General features: G+C 42.3%; 1 protein-coding gene across 6 annotated transcripts in view; it reads left to right on the forward strand.

Moving 5' to 3' along the window:
- The first annotated feature begins 5387 nt into the window (after positions 1-5387).
- Positions 5388-19536, forward strand: part of GABRR1 (gamma-aminobutyric acid type A receptor subunit rho1) — a 33878-nt gene continuing 19729 nt past the window's right edge. The window contains exons 1-3 of one of the 6 annotated variants that reach the window (XM_027798015.2): positions 5388-5976; positions 8295-8501; positions 9101-9236. In XM_027798015.2, the coding sequence (XP_027653816.1) occupies positions 9115-9236 (122 nt within the window). In that variant the 5' untranslated portion in view covers positions 5388-5976; positions 8295-8501; positions 9101-9114. Of the gene's footprint in view, positions 5977-8294; positions 8502-8578; positions 9237-19536 lie in introns of those variants that run through there. The other 5 variants (XM_027798012.2, XM_027798013.2, XM_055714195.1 and 2 more) reach the window with 5 other exon arrangements.

A 19536-nucleotide genomic window follows, 5' to 3' on the forward strand; every position in this document is an offset into this window, starting at 1 on the left:
TGACCCTGCACACTTAGTCAAATACTGCCACAAGCCCATGAGGAGGATCCCACGGCTCTGTACACCAGCCGGCTGCACCAGGCTGCTGTCCTTAACAGCCTCTGCTGGAAGGCAATGCAGCTGCCTTAGGCAGCTACCTCCTGATAAAATGCACCGTTTCCCAGAAACACTTCTCCAGCAGCTCCTGATGGCTGGCTTGGATATAGCTGTCCATGCTGCAGGTAAGGAATTTGAACAGGCAAATCGCCCGGCTCCTTACACAGTGGGAGGTGCAAAGTGCTTTGGGCACAGTACAGAGGCTGCCAGTAGACTATGTAGCTTAAAAACGCTTCTCTCCCTTGTCCTGTTTATGTGTGCATCCATGAATAAATCCAAGATAAGCTATACAGATGCCTAGTGTTTGATTGAAGAAGCTAGAAGTGATGCTGCAGTGATATTTGCAATGTGTGAGTCCTGTGAGTGATGGCCAGACAGATCATTTGTGGCTGGCTGGTGGGTGCACCAGATGGCCACCCATGGAAGTGGGTGATTCCAAGAAGCAGCTTGCTGCAAACCACTATGTACCTCAGAGTACACCTACCAATGGAGAATATTGTGATATTTATTTGCCTTTATTTAAAAAAAATACAAATTGTTATAATCTATTACTTAAGAACCTCTTCATGACCAACAATTCTGTAAATCTGTTACAACATACTGCCCTCTGAGGTTAATTATCACTGCAAAATTCAGCAAAGGCTGTCAGATCCAAACAAATTTGTCTTTCAAAAGCACTGTTTGGAATTTTCCCTGTTAGCTAGTGCCAATAATTGATGGTTCTGAGCCTGGCTGGTTGATTATTTGATCATCTAATCAGCTCTTCCTTACAGTACTGGCTATCGGACTTCCCCAGATTTACCTCTGTCTAGGGAACCAGCCCATATCCTTTAGAAAATCATACTATTGTCACTTAAAAAATACACTGATAGAGAAATAAACATAGTTTTTACTATTAAAAAAAATAAATAATGAATTTATCTCTATTTCAGATTTGTCTTCTGTGGTCTTCCAGACAGTGGATCTTTTAACAGATCTCATAAATCTTTAGTTTGCTGCGTAGAGCAGAACTCTCCCTTTCAAGATTAAATGCATCATCACATAAAAAGGTGACATAACCTTCACACCCTTACAATATTCCCTTTTTTAAACACACAAGCTAGCAAATTCTGGCCATTTTTTCATATAGCAACTACAGAACAGCTACAGATAGTTCAGCTCATTTTCCAAGAAAATTCTCCGTTGATGTCCAGAATTTCTCCTCCTTATCCAAAACTTATGACCCACATTCTTGACTGTTAGATGGATCGTTTTGCAGTAAGCTGTAATCAAATGACACTAGTGGTTTCTGGGCCTTTCCCTATGATACTCCACTTACTCCTTCTCGGTGATCCTTCAGTTTTTCAGATATACTTCAGGCTTATTCAGGAAGCAGTCTGTGTTTTATTCTTGCTTATTGACAAGAACAGAACAGGATAAAGAACCAGTCTCTTTGGGGAGATAATTGCATTGCCTAATGACAATTTGCCATTTACAGTCATATTCAATATGGGATTTTAATCCTGTTTTAAAGTATTTTCCTTATTTTATCTCAAAACCGTATTGTTGCAGTTTCTTAATCAACATGCCATGTGATGTAACATTAAATGCCTTACAGAAGCACATTGCATAGCTTCATTTCCTCCAGTAAACACATTTTAAATTAATCAAAAAAGGATTAGCTTGGAAAGATCTATTTTTCTTTAAAGCCATGCTAATTGACATTAATCAAATTACCCTCTAACTCTTTATTTATTGAGTGTCATATCAGCCATTCCAATATTTTGCCTGGGATCAGTGTCAGGCTGAGGGCTGTAATTACTCCAGTTGTTCCTTTAATCCCCTCTGAATATTGGCAGAACAACTCTCTTATTAAGCACTTCTGTCTTCTCTGAATTGCTATTGACAGTTCCATAGCTGTTATCCATATCTGCGTTAGCTTTTGCCTCGAGATGGTCCCCTTGAACTCTCAAGATTTTTACAAGATTTTACAAGATGTTTACAAGATTTTCTGACTCATCACTCTTCGTCCTTCCATTTTGTTGCTGTCTTTTGAAAAGCATTTTGAATTATTTCTTGCTCGACAGGCAGGGGCCCTTAGCGTATCGCTGATGAAATTCCCCATGGGGGTGATGCAGATGGGCTGTGAGAACTGTAGAGGAAACTGGGAACCCCTTTGTAGCTGGGATTCTATGTGTAAGAAATGTACTTACTGCAAAAAGGGGGAATATGACGTGGGCTGGATAGGATGGCTGAGGACCAGAATCTAGTAGAGTGAAATTAGTCCCTATCTAGGATAAGTAGAGCATCATTTCAATCCAGTCTGAATGCTTTCATAGCTTTTAGTTCTGGATCTTCCAACAGAGCTAAATTCACACCCTTTAAGGGAGCAGTCCCTCCTGGTAAGTGAGTGTATTGTGTGCTCTGGGGATTAGGACGTACGGGAGAGGGTCGGGGGAATCCTTCCCATGCATAGCACGCCGTGTCTGCCTCCTCTAGTATATCTGCTTATAGCAGACAAAAACACTTTCCAATGGACTGCACTAGGCACTACTACACGTTTCAATAATTTTAGCCTGCTTAAACTGCTAACAGTAAAGTATCCTTCCAAAAGTGTCTTTTAAACTTCTATTTATCTTTTACTTTTTAAAGTATCTTTTCCCAGTTTCAGTAGCAGAACCTCCATGCAAAAAGGTCAGGTGCCCCACAGCCAAGTACACACAAAGCCACCTAATCCAGCTAATGCATCTCCGTGAAATTGCAGAAGGGGCTGAAACAAAAGGACACAGATCAGCACGCAAGGCACATAATCTCTCAGACAGAGCGTAAAGCCACGTAAAGACACTTGTGAACTCAAATATGTCTCCACGGGCACAAAGACACATCATGTGGGGAGAAAAGAAGCATTCAGTGGACAAAGACTTCCCTGAGGAAAGAGCTCTAATGAAACCAGAGTGGTATTGAAGATGTGCCTTGTTGGGGTGCTGTAGCATTGTTTATTTTGGCAAAAAGAAACAGCCGCTGAACGCATTAGTCCTGAAGCACTCCAATTCACTCAAGCACATTGTTTGCTGTAGCCTTTCAGGTTTCTGCCCAGTACAGGCTTGGCCTATTTCCTTTGCCTTTCATACAGTACACAATCCATTTAGGGATTTATAGCGGCTTAGAGGCACATGTACAGTGCCTTGCCTCTATCTGATTTCTATTCTGTGATAAGAAGGCTTGGGGTCATGGGTTCGTTGGCATTTGTCTCCTCTCTGTCATTCATGTTGCATGGAAATCTAATAATTAATTTGTATTTATGATTTCTTGAGGTCCACCAATGTCCTTGCCACTACCTGGAGAAGCCCCAGGGTTTGCCATGTAGAGCAAGTAAATCTGTTCTGATATGATATTTTAAGCAAGGGGTGCAAGAGAGACCAGAGAGGAGGAGGGGCAGAAAACCAAATGTGATAACGAAGCGCAAGAGCTATTTGCGATGAAATCCTTGGTCAGTATAAAAGTGGTGTGATTCCCGTCCTGGTGCACATTTATGCCAGCTCATACACTGATTAACACTGAAAAGTAAAATCTTCTTGTTTGGACACTTCCCCACCCCGCTCTTGCCAAGCGGTTCCTGGTCTCTGCTCTCCACAAACAGCACATTGAGTTACAGATCAGAAAAGTGTGTATTTGCCTCTTGTGCCTGCAGAGAAAATATTATCTTCTTTCCCCTTCTGTGTGGGCTTCTTTAGTTTTAATCATCTCAGTGTAAATACATGTATTCACACTTCTCTCATCCTCTCAACTTCCCGGAGTCACCTGATTTTAAGGAATGCAAAAAGCGCTATGAATAGACAGCAGCTCTGCTGACACCACCGTGGTGAATCTCAGTCAATATGCCACTTATCCCCAGGTCATTCAAATCCTATTTGTCATCTGTACTAATATCCTCCTCGGAGATGGTCCTATATCCAAACACACACAAATGATTCAGCTGACACAACACAGAGGGAGCATGGATCTCCTGTGAAGTGCCCCAAGAATAGAAGTATACTTGTTAAAAAGGGACATAAGCAATGGGTTCAGAAACCCCACTAACTTCATATTAAGCCTGACTTCTCAAGTCTGACGGCACCAATTGTTGCAGCACAAACAAACTAGTAGGCTGCAACAAGGCTTTACCATGGGTCAGATTCTACTGTTTCTCCTTCCTCTAGAGGCCAGACCACACTCCTCCTCCTCCATCCAACTCCTCTCCCACAACCCTCAGGGCTATTTAATCACTTAGCAGGAACGAGCTACAGCTGCACATCATCCATGTCAATCAACCCACTGCCGCTGAGGCCAGGCCACAGCTGCACATTATCAATGCTGATCACCCCACTGCCTTCACTCCTCTGCAAGAACCCATGACTTCGATGAAAGAAGTGAAAAGCTATACTCTGACCAGTGTGCCCTAGAGGCACAGAGTGCTGTTTCTGAGACGAAACACAGCTGCCCAGGGAAAGAGCTTTCCAGAAGTCAAACAGCATCCTATCAGTTACACGGGTACCTGGTGCTCCTCCAGCTTCTGCAAGTGTAAATCACGGTACAGATAACGGTGACACGTTCATCCACACTTGCATCAAAGGCTTTTAGATAAAGGCAGACACCCATTAGGAAGTGGTTAGAAAATGTAAGTGCTGGGGGTTCTTTCACATGTGGCTGCTGCACTCTGCTTGTAGCTCCAGGGGTCTTTACATGGTGTATATTGTGTATTACTGCACTATTTGAAGGTTTGGGTAATTAATTAAACAAGAAAAGGCCTGGTTCGTGGTTCAGCTGGAGTTACCATGGCAGATGCTGCATCGTGCCTTGCCCTCTTGGGCACTGAAAGTACTCCTGGGTTCCTGTGGAGGCTGGCGGCTCCTGCTTGTCCTGGATTTCTGCTCCTGACAAGTTCAGCAAGGCAAAAAATGGTCTCAGTATTTTCTCCTGTGTTCTCATTTTGGAGATACATGGGTTATAAATAGAATTGGGCAAATAGCTGGCTTTTTCTGTGGTCAAATGGAAAAAGCATGTCTGTTGGCTCAAAATTTGTTTATTTAATGAATTATAATAATATGGTTGGGTCAAATGGAATGCAGTGTTTACTTTTTGACATTTCTTATCATCCTTTGTTAATGAAACTCCAGGAAATACAGGATCAGAGTCCCAAGCAGTCTGGGAAAGCTGCATTTAGATGGCTTCAGTAACTAAGTAAAAGTCCAAGGTGCCACTGAACTCTTCTGAGGAATGAAGTGACCAGAGTGATAAAGCCCTGGAGCAGGGAAAGCAACACCAGCTGGTGGCTGTTGAGTGGGGCCCCTGGGCTAAGCAGGAGCTGGGGGTGGCATCCCTGGGGACAGGCCAAGCCACTGTGTGCGAGGGCAGCTGCTGGGGACTGCCCTCCAACGTGAAGGATTCAAGTCTTATTCGTTTCTGCTTGAGCAGAACTCAGCCTTTCCTGTTCAATATAATTTGTTTCAGCTGCCTGAGATCGTTTCTTGTCTCATGGATTATCATTTGCATTCAGCTCCTACTCTGACCCAAATAAGTCTGGTATCTGGCTTCAAGCACAAAAGCATTCCAGGAAAGATGGCTTCAGCCATAAATCGGAAATAGTTAGCCTTTCCTACAGCGAAACTCAGCGTTGCTCAGCTGACTTCACATCGACAGTCCATCTTCACTTCTTGATCTGTTCCTGGATCAGCTACTGACTATCTACAAGGGATTTGGCACAATCATTTCACATTTGGATGGCTACTCCTACCTGTAGAACCGGTGTTAAAGTTAGGAAAGTCAAGGGAAAGTTAGGAAAGTCAATGGTATTGCAGCTTTCAACGGACATTTTAAGATTTGCTCTGAGATCTGGTGAATGTTGTCAGCTGTGCGTGGAAGGTTAGTATTTATGTTATTACTGTTACGGGAATCTGGAAAGCAGAGGGTATGTTTATATTTGTGAACACTTATTTGATGGGTGAACAGGAAAAAAATGCTGAGAGATTATCAAATCAAATAAAACTAAATAATTAAAATTTAAAATATTTTGACACAAATCCCTAGGACCTTTCCCCCAATATATCATCTGATAAGCTTAAATAATAAAGTCATCTGAGGAGACTGCAGTTAGCTCACAGCTAGTCTACAGGCTGTAAAAACAGGTGAACTTGTTGAAAATACTGTTCTCACAGACAAAGCAGGCAAAATTAATTTTCCATCAAGCTCAAGATTAAGCAAAGTTTGAGGACAACATTTTAAAATACATTTTGTTCAATTTATCTGTTTTCTTGTATTTTTCATATACAAGACACATAGCCATCTTTTATCTTTTTTCTGGATGTTTGAATTTTTCACATTTGTTCTAGTTCTCTTATGCCAACTTTCCACCATTTTTCCTCTAGGAAAATCAGAAAGAAATAGTGCTGGAAGTGACCCTGAGAAGTAATATAGTCTAACCTTTGGTCCTAAGACAAGATCAGCTATACCTGTCTTAATTTTTTCTAATGTTAGTAATTAAAAACTCTTCATGTGTAATCTACTGCAATGCTTCTCTGTCCTCATTGTTTGAAAATATTCCTAGTAGCTAATGTAATATCTAACGTTATTTTCCCCTTACTAATCTCTGAGCCCATTACTTTTTGTTCTGTATGTCACAGCCATTTGGAACAGAGTATTTTTTCCTCTTTGAAGTGACTTTTGCATACCTGAAGACATATACTGTGCCATTTCCACCCTTTCAAGCCTTCACCTTGGGTTATGCACCCAGATGATTCACAGCTTCCTTGCAGATCATTTGCAGAACTTGCTACTTTCTTGCATGTTAGTGAGCCACGGATAACTTCTCTTGAGATACAGCAAGACAAACTTGAGTTAAAGCCAGCAATGTTCTGCATCGGTCCTACAAACATTTCAAGAGCATGCTGTCTTGCCTATGAGAATGTTGCGTGAGATGGTGTTGAAAGCTTATCTAAACCTACTGCTTCTCCCCAAGCTATGAAGCCTGTTGGCCCGTTAGGGAAAGAGGTGAAGTTTGTTCAACGTGTTTGTTCCTCATGAGCTCCTGTCTATCCCTCAGCCAGTCATTTTCTTCCAGGAGTTTAGAAGTTGTCTGATGATTTGTTCCAGGATTTTTCTATTAATAGCTCATACTTGAACTATTGTTTCTAGTTCTAACTAGAACTAGACTGTTGTTAGGAACAACAATCTAAAAAAAGGAGAATTGAACACATTTTTGGGGCTTCTTTATATCTTCTTTTAGAAAATTGCCTCTATTAATGAGAAGACGAATGTTTCCCTCCCCTCCTCACATGTACCAAGGGACCTACAGCATTCCCAGGGCAGCTAAGTGAATTCGTAGTTGTCCATCGCTTGTCAATCCCCATTGTTCCTCTGATGAGTAAGCAAGGAACTAGCCTTTTTTTTTAAATGTGAAGTAACAAAAATGTATTTCAAAGAGAAGAAAAAGTTCCTTTGATGAAAGACATCATAAAACTTTATATAGATTATTGCAAAGACTGAGAAGAGTATTTCTAATGTCACTACAGATGAAAAGAACAGTTATTAAGGTACTTTTTATTCTTCTTGAGAAGGATGCGTGAATCAGTGCAAACTGAATGCAGGTAATTTTCAAAGATGGGTACAACTTCTTTGAACTGCAACATTGATTAACCATTGCAATAAACTGCTGGTGATTGATTGTCCATCTCTTGAAGCCTGTGTGACTTTGTGCAGGAAAAGTTTTAGCCCAGCAAATCATTAAATTCAATCTTGATTGATTGAATTAAATTTCAACGGCTTGCAATGTGTTGTTCCTGTGGCTCCTGAGGCAGTGTAAATGCTCACTGAAGTCAACAGAGCCATGGCAGCTTAGACCAGGCAGAGATCTGCTCCCCAGGGCTTTTAGAAAGGGCTTTCATGGAAAGAGATGGGTGACTTGACAAAGTGCTCAAAAATAGAAATCCATGGGCAGCAGGTAGAGGAAGAAGAGCCTTGTCAGCAAAGGGGTGGGACAAGGCTAGTGGTGTCTGCAGGGCACAGGGGGCTCCATAAGGCACAGGTGGGACCAGAGCTGTAAGGCCTTGGGTGGGGAGGCACAGGGGAGAGGGAGGGTAAACACAGAGCTGTGGGTTATGCAGGGAGGGGCTGAGCTCCAAAGAGATGGGCAATGTGGCTGGCTTGACCAGGTGTTTCTACCCATGCTGTTTTATTTTCTTCAGCACCAATGAGGATTTTGTCAGCCCCATGAGAGCCAGCACACCAGCCCCCCAAGCTCTCCTGCAGCTCTAGCGCTTGCTGCTCTGCTTCAGCAGAGTCCCTCCAAACAGCCCTGAGCAGAGAGGAGAACCATCTCCCCCATGACACCCTTCCCCCGTCCTCCGTACAGCGGGATACTTTCCAGAGACCCTGCTCAGCAGAGAAGTGAGGTACGTGTCACAAGTCCTGAAAGCGCCCACCACTCCAGCCACAGTACCACTGTATGTTAAAGTACTATAAAAAACCACACGGGAACAAAATACTGTTTCTAGAGCTACATGGAAATGAGTTTTTGCTGGAAACTGATACACGTTTATTAACAGTTCTCAGTCTATTGCAATGCTTCTAACAAACATCACTGCTACACAGATAAGTTTGGTGATTAAAGAATGATTAATGACACCTGCCTGACCAACTGCACTTTTTTTGGTTATCTAGGCAGAAATACACATATATGCCAAATCCCACAGGTACTTGAAAAGGGTTCAGTTTCAACCAATTAATAAAATAGCCTGTTTAGACAAAAAGTAATTGTTCTCTGAGAATACGTGAATTCAACACTGCTAGAAAATCCCTGCCATCTGACGTAGAAGGATTTATAGGTTTAGTGGAAATTGCTTTCCCCACTGTCCAGATTAAATACTGCAGGATGATTTTTTGTATGAGTAAACATCCTTGCAATAACAATCAGACTGATAATGACTTAAAAAGAGGAACAGGATCTACATTTTTGTTTTCTTCTTCTTGTATGGACTATTTCTGGATACAGAACCTTCAGGTAACATGTTGACTGTCCATAAAATGCATTTTAGCATTTTCCTCCTGTTGTGGGGATGGGTTTTATCCACTGAATGCAGAGCCCACCGACAAGGAAAAGAAATACATGAGGTATACAAAAAAGGCAGGTGAGTCTCTTTTTTTTTTTATATTTAAATAGCTACAGTCTGGATAAATGTAATGTTTCAGGTGAAGATATAATGACTAAAAGATAATTAGAGTTTGCATTTGCAGATCATGATCTCTCAGTCAAAAATATTTTCTGTTGCTTTTTTTGCCAATGAATAAGTTTTAATGCATTTTCTACAGTAAAAATTGTTGCTCCCTCCCAAAAAATGGGTTTGTGAGGTATTTCAGAGTTTCAGAAAGGGTGCAAAAAAAGAAGCATTTGCTTATATTTATTGTGGATTAAAATGTGGTAGAGTACCTACATGAAACTTGAGAGGAAATTGTTGAATTCACTGGAGATTAGATTGACTTGAGATCTCAAATGAAAATATTTAGAAGTTATTTTATTATTCCCATGCCATTTGTTTTATAGAGCTTTTGAGAGGGAAAAAATCAAGTATCTTTGCAAACTTCAAGAATATGGTCAGCTAGCAGAGGAAACAGAGCATTTAGTGTATTGATTTAAGATATTCAAAATTATTTAAAATATTGTCTATTCTTCTCTCTTTCTCTCTCTCTCACAAAAAGACTATGACATTTCGCTCCCACTATCTTGTAGACAGCCATTTTAGGAGGTTTTGAGTTGAGGAAGGTTTTTTTGCTAAAGCTCAGTTCTGATTACTTATATTCTATTTGGGAAACAAAGTTTGGAACTTTGTATGAGGATTTTTATACTTAGGCATATAATAAGGTACACCTAGAGGTAAAATCCTTTGGGTTTCTTTTGGAGAATATAGCTGACACATTTAGTTTTCTATTCAAATGTTGTGTACTTGTTCTTGAGACAGACTGAACCTATGTTGTATCTGCTTTGCTGTACCGATGCTGTACTCTTTCTGTTCTGTAATGACTCCGTATCACCATCAATACCTTGAAGTGTATGGGGATAGGAATGCAGGAATGTCGCAGCCCTGAGGAATTCAAACCACTGCTGTTAGCCTTCAGGAAAGGTGACTGAGAGGTGGAAGGGGTGGAAAGTGCAGTGCCTTTTTGTCTTCCTCTAGCCCCTTGTAGCAAGTCAGGGCTACATTACAGAGTGACTGCGACTCTGTCCCCGTTGGCACTTGGGGGTCCATGAGCCATTTTATACATAGGAAATGGCTTTAGTAGTGACACCACCTTTGTGGAGGTGTAACTGGGAAGGTGAATGGGGTGGCTCTGTTCATGATCAGCCCCCGGGGGATGTGTTACCAGAGACAGTATGGATAAAAGACAGCCACAAAACCTCTGTTTTTGCTGAGGCTTAGTGACAGTGGCAGCAGGGCTGATATGCTGGCTGTAGCAAAATAAAGGGATGAGAAGCAAGGTACCACCATTTAGGCTGAAAAGCATCCAGCAGAGAGGAGCGTGTACACACAGCTGTGCTCTTGTTTAACATCTTTAACGAAAACTCCCACTGCACCAAACGCTTAACAGTGTCAGTGCAATTAAGTGACAATGTAACATATCACAGCAGCAGAGAGTTAAAAATACGTGAAAATGGAAAAGAAATACCTATTGAGTTCGTGTAGGAACAACCTCTTCAGCCGTGTTTTGTATATACAGTGTGATTGTGCCAGGACAAGCCTGTCGGGAAGCCCCAAGGTGTGGCAGCTCTGAGAAGTTCTGCTCACCACCCTCCCAACAGGACCATGCTGGCCTGGGAGGTCATTTCTGGCCTATTTCTGCTGCAGTAGAGCAGTACTGATGCTAAGGAGGGCTGATGGGGAGAGAGGAGCAGAGCTGGCATGTGTCTGTAAGGTTGTCCATCAGCAGTGTGGTGCCCAGCACAGTGCTCGCTTTCCCCTGCGATGGGCTGGGCTGTGAGAGACCAATGGTTTTAATGGCCTTATAATTTGTAAAGACAAAAAGGATGATTATGGTCATCCATCTGATTTCCTGCTAAGCACAAACAACAAAGCCTTCTGTATGAATTGTACACTGAACCTCTAATTTATGATAATTACCTTCAGTGTCAAATAAACTCAGAATAGGATTGTGACTAGTTTGGCTTCCATGCATTTGGTCCTGTTCTGTGCTAGCCTGTCTCTTCTCCATCCATGTCTTTGCAGGTGGATCAAGCCCCCTTTTCATGTCTGCTTAGATATATTTAGAAGATTAATCTCTTTATATTTCCCAGTGTAGCATCTTTCCCAAGCCTTGATTTAGTCATTTGCTTGTTTTCCTCTGTCCCTTCACTGCTTTCTCAGGATTGACATCAGGACTGGGTGCAATATTTGTACAGTCCTCCTGTAGGTGCTGCGTACAGAGTTATTCCCATTGACCTCCTGGGATCATGGTCATGCTCTCCACTGCAGCCCTGAAGTGGAAGGTCATGTTTGCCCAACAGGATCGGGCATCTGCGTATGGCAGGGCATGTCATCTTAGAGGTACAGCCTTTTTGCTCTCATGTGTAGGTCCCTATACATTAAGATGCTGATCATGTAAGACAGTTTTGAAGTAGGCACGGTCCCCTTGCATTTCAATTAAAGTCAATGCCTGCTTTCATAGAATTAGATCCTGGAAGGACACAGAGCAAGGCAGGGTGCTGTAGAACTTCAGAAAAAGCTTGCAGTGAAGATTGCTCCTGAACATTTTGTTATTGACTCTGTTTACCCTCCCTTCAACACTCAGCCCTGAATATCCATTATGCAGAAGAAGTTATAGCAAATGACTTTGTTACTCCTCCCTAGGCACTGTTATCTCTTGCTCCATACAGCTTGTGGTAAGGACCAGGTTGGAAATTCATCCCTTCACTGCAGCCTTTACATTCTGAAGGGAGCCTCGGTGGAGACTGAGGGGGGAAATCTATTTGAAGTGGGAAAGGCTGGCTCCGCACCACCACAGGATATTCAGGCTGGCTTGCTTTGCACCTATGGCCTCCCTAGCCCCCAGAGGCCCTTTCGGGGCACAAGACCATCCGCTTGCCCTACTGTCAGGGCTCTGTGCCAGCCACCGGTGTTGGCAGGCAGCACAGGCACTGCTGCGGAGAGCTGCCACCTTGGGTGTGTTGCCAGTGTCCTGCTGTCCCTGACAGACCTTTCCAGCTCTGCTTCTGATTCTTATGGTGCAGCTGACAGGAAATACATAGGCTTTTTGGCTTGTTTCTTTGGATGGGGTGCTGTGCTGCAAGTGTTAGTTTCTTCCAAGGAGACTCACTTGCTCTGAACTCTGCTTTTAAATTAAAACTCACCATTTGCTCCACGGTTTTCAGCCCCAGGGCTTGTCCTTTCATCCGAATAAATCCAGCTGAGCCCACAGCCTTTGCTTTCTTGCTGATGTGGTGGATGGGGTGAATGGGGGCCACAGGGTCAGACACTTTCTCTGTCACAATTTTTGGCACAGCAGGTCCCCCAAGGCAGCCATTCTAGCATGAGACACAACGCCCCTGAAAAAGGGTGAGCAGACAGGTATGGTTTTCCACATGAGAGTTCATGCATGCACAACAGTCTTTTGGGGACTGGGTTTGTGCAACAGGAATTTTGCAAAACGTCCCAAATAATCCCTTAAATAAAGCTGATGAGGCTTTGGGACACAATGCGAAGTGTGACAAGAAAATGGCAAATAAGTGTAGGTCAAAGCATGCATACAGTCACAGTGAAAGCAGCAAAGTAGAAAGCTTTATTGCAGGACTTCCTACAGAGCACTCCAATATTGTAATTCACTGTAAAAATGTCTGTGTGCCAGTCAAAGACTCAAATACTTATTTTTGTTAATCTCCAGGACAAATCACCTCAAAGGAATTTCACTTCAAAGAGCAGCAATATAAAAATAAAACCTTTCTCACCTTGCAGACCTGTTTGCAGTCAGCCATGTGCAAATCCCGCAGGGTTTGCAAAGCTTTTTACTCCTGTTAAATCCACAGTGCCAGAAGTCCTACAGGAAGGAGCTGAGATCTGAAGCACCAGCAAGAGGGCTGTCTGCTGCTTTCCCAACTGCTCAGGCTCTTGGAAAGCCACCAGGCTGCATGAGGGCTACTAGAAGGATATGAGAAGCATTGCTAAAGGTCACAACATCGTTATGCCAACAAAAGGGCCAAAGCCTGTGTTGCTAATTAGACTTGCAGAATCTGCTAGAGAGGATGAGCGATAGGAAAAGAACTGGCCTGGAGCTGAGCCCAGGTTGTTCTGCCAAAGCTAACTGCTGGGGGAAAAAATCTCTTTTAACACTGAAATATCTCTGGACAGCATTATAACTACCTTTCAGACAAACAACTTTCAGCAGAAAAGATTTCACCGTATGAAATTGTGTAGAGATTTCACAAAAATGATCTATGAATCATGTTGGTTTAATCTTAGCTAAGAGACTCGCTTCATGTTTTTAGTCATGTCCCTACCATTTCCCGGCTGTGTTATGGTCATTTAGCCTTATTCTGTTCCCCAAATAGCAGCTCATTTTCTGCTTGTCTAGAGCTCCTGTCCATGTTTCTGTCAGTAAGAGCTATCTTTTACAGCAGTTGAATGACATCCTCTACAATAAGAGGCTTGTTATCACAGGGTCTCTCTCATGGCCAAAGATCTTTCTCTTATATGACATTTTCTGATGTTACTGCAATTAGCGTCACTCATTTCTAAGTGATGGGAGCCTCTCTGCATCATTATGGCCATGGTTCCTTCCCAGTCCTTTCTCAAAGGCTCAGCATCATACTAAACATGGAATCATTGAATCATTTAGTTGGAAAAGACCTTTAAGATCATTGAGTCCAACCGCTAACCTGGCACTGCCCAGTCCACCACTAAACCATGTCCCTAAGCACCACATCTATACATCCTTAAACGCCTCCAGGGATGGTGATTCCACCAGCCTCTCAGGCAGCCTGCTCCAGTGCTTCAACAGCTTTTCAGTGAAGAAGTTTTTCCTAATATCCAATCTCTAAAGCTCTTGTCCTGTTTCTTGTTATTTGGCAGAAGAGACTGACCCCCACCGGCCTACAATCTCCCTTCAGGTAGGTGTAAAGAGCGATAAGGTCTCCCCTCAGCCTCCTTCCCTCCAGGCTAAACAGCCCCAGTTCCCTCAGCTGCTCCTCATCAGACTTATTCTCTGGACCCTTCACCAGCTTCATAGCCCTATTTCACAACGCTATTTTGCAACATTTACAACACTAAACTCACTTCCCTTGCTTTTGTTGAATTTGGGTAGGACTTGGATATTGTCAGCTCCTCCATACCTCAGCCACGCTGTGTGCAAGAGGTCTGCACACTGCAAATCTCATGTGGCTATCCTGGTACCCGCACTGAGGCTGCCTCTTACACGTAGGGCAGCTCCTACCTTCTTGCCCTCCTAATGCTTTCTCTGGCCTTATAAATTCATCCCTAGCAGGCATTCTTCCTTTACTTTCCAGCAATCCTTAAGCCATTCTCTTGTCCTAGAGTTTTGCTTTTGTGTCTTATCTTCAGGATTGATCCTGAAAGCATTTATTTGCGTGAACAAAGCTTACTAATGCAAGCTGTCTTTAGATCAGATCTTCAGAGTGCACAATAAGCCTGTAAAAAGCCTGTTGAAAGCATTGCCTATAGGAGCACATTATCAGTAGCGAGCCAGATCCAGTGGCGCACTGAGCACCCACAGCTCCCAAGGCACTGTTTTTTAGGATCAGCAGGTTGTGTTGTGGCTTGACACCATTTGCACCAGCAATGTGACAAGCACGAGAGCAACAAGAGGCCCAGTATGGGCTTCAGGCCGATGCAACTGGAGTCTCTCCATCTCCCCTGCTGGTATATTGCCATTCCCTTTCCTCCGTTTGCCTCCATCTCCTTCACTCCTTTCCCCGCTTCATGGTTCCTCCTTCTCTGTTTTTTGGCCCTGGCTTTCTCTGCCCTTCTCTTCACTTGCCTCATTTAGGTATCCCTAGGCACATCTCCTGTCCCTGTCACACAAGCTCTGCCAAGTTTTCTGCTGTTGCTTTCCACTTTGTATTATTCTGTAACTTCCTTCTCCCCTCCAGCAGCTGTTGCTGCTGCCTGTTTTAGCTCTTTTTCCCCTTTCCAGAAATCCTTTTCTTCCGTCCAACAGTGCTCATCTTCTTTATCCTATTGTTGCCGAAACCTCAGAATGAAGAACTTACCGACACCAATGTGATGCAGATAAGCAGACACTTCTTTATTAACGGCCGGGTGCGTGAGTGAGTCCTCTCACGATCAACGCACACCAAGTTTCAAAATCATACACCATATATAGAACTTAGTCATGCATATTCATTAATTATTCATGAAAAATCATAATATTTCCCAAAAATCATTAACATACCTTCCTCCCAAATCCGATTCAGCGCAGTAAAGGTTGGAAAAGTCTAGAAATGGGTCTAGGGTACGATTTGGGTAGGTGGTATATGAGTCGGTGGTCGCGATCTCCCCCTGCCAGAATTACCTTTTACTAAAGTTCACGGTTTCTTGGCAGGTAACTACAAGCTGTTCCAGTCGACTCTCCCCAGTTCCCATTAATTCTATATTCTGACATTTCAATACACTTTCTGCATACAGAAGACTAGTCAACTACAAAGAAATCCTCTCCCCAGTTCCCATTAATTTTACATTCTGACATTTCAATGCATTCTCCTAGTCTACCTGTAAATACTGCATCCAATTATTTTGAATCTTAAGTCTGTTATCTAGGTTATAATCATTCCTACTAGGTGATTCTGACCTATTCTTCTGGCCTTGGTACAGGGCTGTACAGAGGATTTCATAGCAGCTTTTGTTGTGCAACTACTAGTTTCATTAAAATATATTTCTTATTCCTCTATATTTCTATTAAAATTATTTTATAAAATCAAATAAAGTTAATTAATTCTAACTTATCAGCAGATCTGTAACACTATTATACAGTAACTTATTTTTCATTATTGCTTTGCTATTTCTCTCATTTGCCTTTCCATCCCTGTTGTTCTTTCAAGTAACTTCAATCCTGCATGACAACTTTTCTTGGAAATCTTGTTTTTTCTCACAACCCAGCCAAAAGTGTCCTTTCTCTGCTTATCGTTGCAAATAACAATGCTTTGAAAATTATATTTTCTACTTTTGTCATCATCATCAGCCTCCTTTCATCCTTTCTGGAACTTATTTTGGGGCTACACTTCGCACAGCTTCACATCTCAAATGCTCCTGCTGGTCTTTCTTCTCAAAACTGCCCAGTCACCTCCCAAACTCACTTGTGTTTTTAGCTGTCACAGCTTCAATGAAAGTGAATTTCACAGCATGATGACACGCTGTATTTGTGTGCTTCCTTTCAAATTTCTTCTGGTTATGTGTTGTGGAAACTGTTGAGCAACAAATTCCTGTTCACCTTCATCACGTCACTCCTGATTTTGTATCATTGCACTGTATCGCTTGGCTGTTGTCCCTTTTCCCACCGAGAGTGCCCTGCTCAGGCTGCCTGGAAGCCCTCCCCACCTCTGAGCTCTCTCTCTCCTCTTGCTCTGCTGTTTTTCCCAGCTATGGGCATTGGATATGTCAGATGTGGACGTGCCTTGGTGTTACTAATAACGCTGCAATGCTTTCTGTTTGGTTTGCTGTTCCATTCCCAATAACGCCAAACCTCCTGGTTGTCTTTTTGAGCACTGGGGAGCATTAAGCTGGTGTTTACCAAGAAATAGCCACAACGGTACTGAGGCCTGCTTCCTAAGCAGTAACAGTTGATTTGAGGGCAACCACGATCTTAACATTGTTTCTGAAAGTACAGTGGAAAAATTTTAAAATACAAAGTACAAAACAATGCACATTTTTCTGAATTCACTAACACTGTATTTTTCTGAAGTCACTTGGCATCATGAGATTCTGCTGTAATTCTTCATGCTGCATAATTCTGATTTTGACTACCTCGAATGCTTACATATCCTCAGTAAATATTGTTGCCAGTAATTATGCTTTTCTCCGAAGTTATTTATAAAGCTATTGAATAACAGTGATACCATCACAGATTTCCATGGGGCTATGCTGAAAACCTTTCTTCACAGTGAAAACTCTCCATTTTTCCTCTGTTTCTTGTTTTGTAACAATTCACATGTGGGGAACTTCTTTCTGACTGGCTGATTTCCTTACAAGTCTCTGGAAAGGACCTGTCAACACCTTGTAGAAATTGAGGTACACTGTGCCATCTTGGTCACCGTCATCTAGAAGGTCATTAACTTTTTAGAAAAGCCTATTATATTTACAGTGCGTAACATCCCTCAAGAAAAGTCAAAATGCCTCTCACTCTTCTTCAGCATATGCTTCATTTATCTGGTGTCTACTATTGGTGTTTTTTACTGTCTTTGTAGCTAATTTGTCAGGTGGAGCAGTCTGTAGCTTCTCAGAGTCCACTTGGAGCTCTTTCTCCAAAGAAGTGTGATACCAAGTGTTACTCCTGTGACACCAGGGACAATTTAAATACTGCTTCAACAGTTTCTTGCTCAGCTTTCTTCCGGGTAGAAACCTGATGACTTGTTACCATTCAGGTCATTTACTTTAAATCTGTTTCTGGTCCTGTGTCAGTATGAGTATTGCTTAACATTGCCCCACAGCAGAGTTCTAACAATTCTGTATTTTTGTAGTGTGAATTCCTTATTTATTGATGGTTTTGATTTCCCTTATAAAGGCAAAGTACTTTCATTGCTGTAAGTAACAAACTAAGACAAGTGTAGTATCCATAATTAGCTAGTTATTCCCCATTCTGCATTTGTGCAATTATTTCTCTGTACTCCATGCAGTTCTTTACATTCTCTTTTACTGAAATTCATCTTATTGACATCAGACCTTTTCTCCAATGTGCTGAGGCTGCTTTGAATTCTGATCCTAGACCCCAAAATGTCTCTCTTTCAAGCATGCTGTCATGCATTAGTTTTATAGTTCTGTCATTTGCATAATTGTTGAAAAAATTGACTAGTAGTTTCCAGGATGAAATCTCTGAGATGTCATTTAATGTCTCTCGACAGCAAACTAGTGGCAGTTACTCTAATCATGGTTTTTCAGCCATGCTCCAAGTCACATTTTCATCTCAGTCGTATGTCCCTAGTTTAGTAATGAAATATTTAGAACCTCATTCAAATCTACTTTTACTCCTGCTTACGCTAAGGCAGCCGGTTACACCGTCAGAAAGGACGTTAGACTGGTTTGACGTCAGTTATTGCAAAGATTCACATTGAATGAACTTTATAATCTCATTATCTTGGGTTGGTGGGGGTGGAGCACAGACAAATGGATCACGACTTTGTCCCAGTTTCTTTCCAAATGTCAAAACTCCAGCATCCGTCTTTTGTCCCCTGCTTAAAACCAGGTTTCCTGTTCACCCTCACCCTCTCCCAGAGGCATCACCCATGTGTGAGGGGTCCTCAGAGGTACCTGCTTACAGCTCAGAAACTGTGACAGCTGGTATTCCCGGTGCTCCTGAGGGAGTGCCGTCAGCCTCTGTTGACTTAAATACCTCTGATTTATTTAAATATTCCTTAACATGCTCTTCCCTGATCTGCACTGCGCTGACATCTGCTTACAAGTCAACTTTTCTTTGAAGAGTGCAGCAGACATTAAACCTTTCAGCACGTTCTGTGTTGGCCCATTAGTTGCTCCCCTTCCCTTCATCCATTTCTCTTTTTCACTTAGCTGAGCCCTGGCGCCGTGCCCGCCTCCTCAGCTGGCACAAGTGACCTCAGCCATGTTCCTCCTGCTCACTCTGACCCTCCTTTCAACGCGTTTAACACAAAACCCAACAAACACACATCTGCTGGATGCAATGTCTGCCACATAAGGGTACTATCGTTTTTGCCAGATCAGGCACAGTGCCAAGACCCCAGGTGGCATGACATTTCTGTGAATAATCAATGTGTGTACATTTGTTTCATTTTTTGTCTTTTGCCAGTGTTTATGTCCAGGCAAAGAACAAAGGAAGTGCAAAAGTTAAAGGGTGTATATATATGTGTCTCCTGCCTCTGTCTATTTTGCATTCTGAGACTGATCTATATGCATGTAATACTGGATTAAAATGGGGTTCTCATTGAATTTTCTGTATTGCTCAAAAATAAGATGTAGAAGAACTCTGAATCCCACGGTATCTCAGACTTTGTGATGTAAACATAAAAAATAGCACTCTTTCCCCATTTCTTTTCACAGATTTAACCACCCATAATAGCAATGGGTCACCTTTCTTTAAACCTACCACTCACAATTACAAGCAAACAAGGTCTTGCCAAATGCCAAGACAAAATACATTTAATGATTAATTTTCCTCAGTTTTTAGTGGCTTGTTTACAGCTCATAACTTTGTAACTCTGCCAGTTTGAGTACAAATTAGTGGGTTTCTATCCTACATTAT

The sequence above is a fragment of the Falco cherrug genome, chromosome 6 (genome assembly GCF_023634085.1).
Source record: "Falco cherrug isolate bFalChe1 chromosome 6, bFalChe1.pri, whole genome shotgun sequence".
In the NCBI taxonomy this organism is placed as follows: domain Eukaryota; kingdom Metazoa; phylum Chordata; class Aves; order Falconiformes; family Falconidae; genus Falco; species Falco cherrug.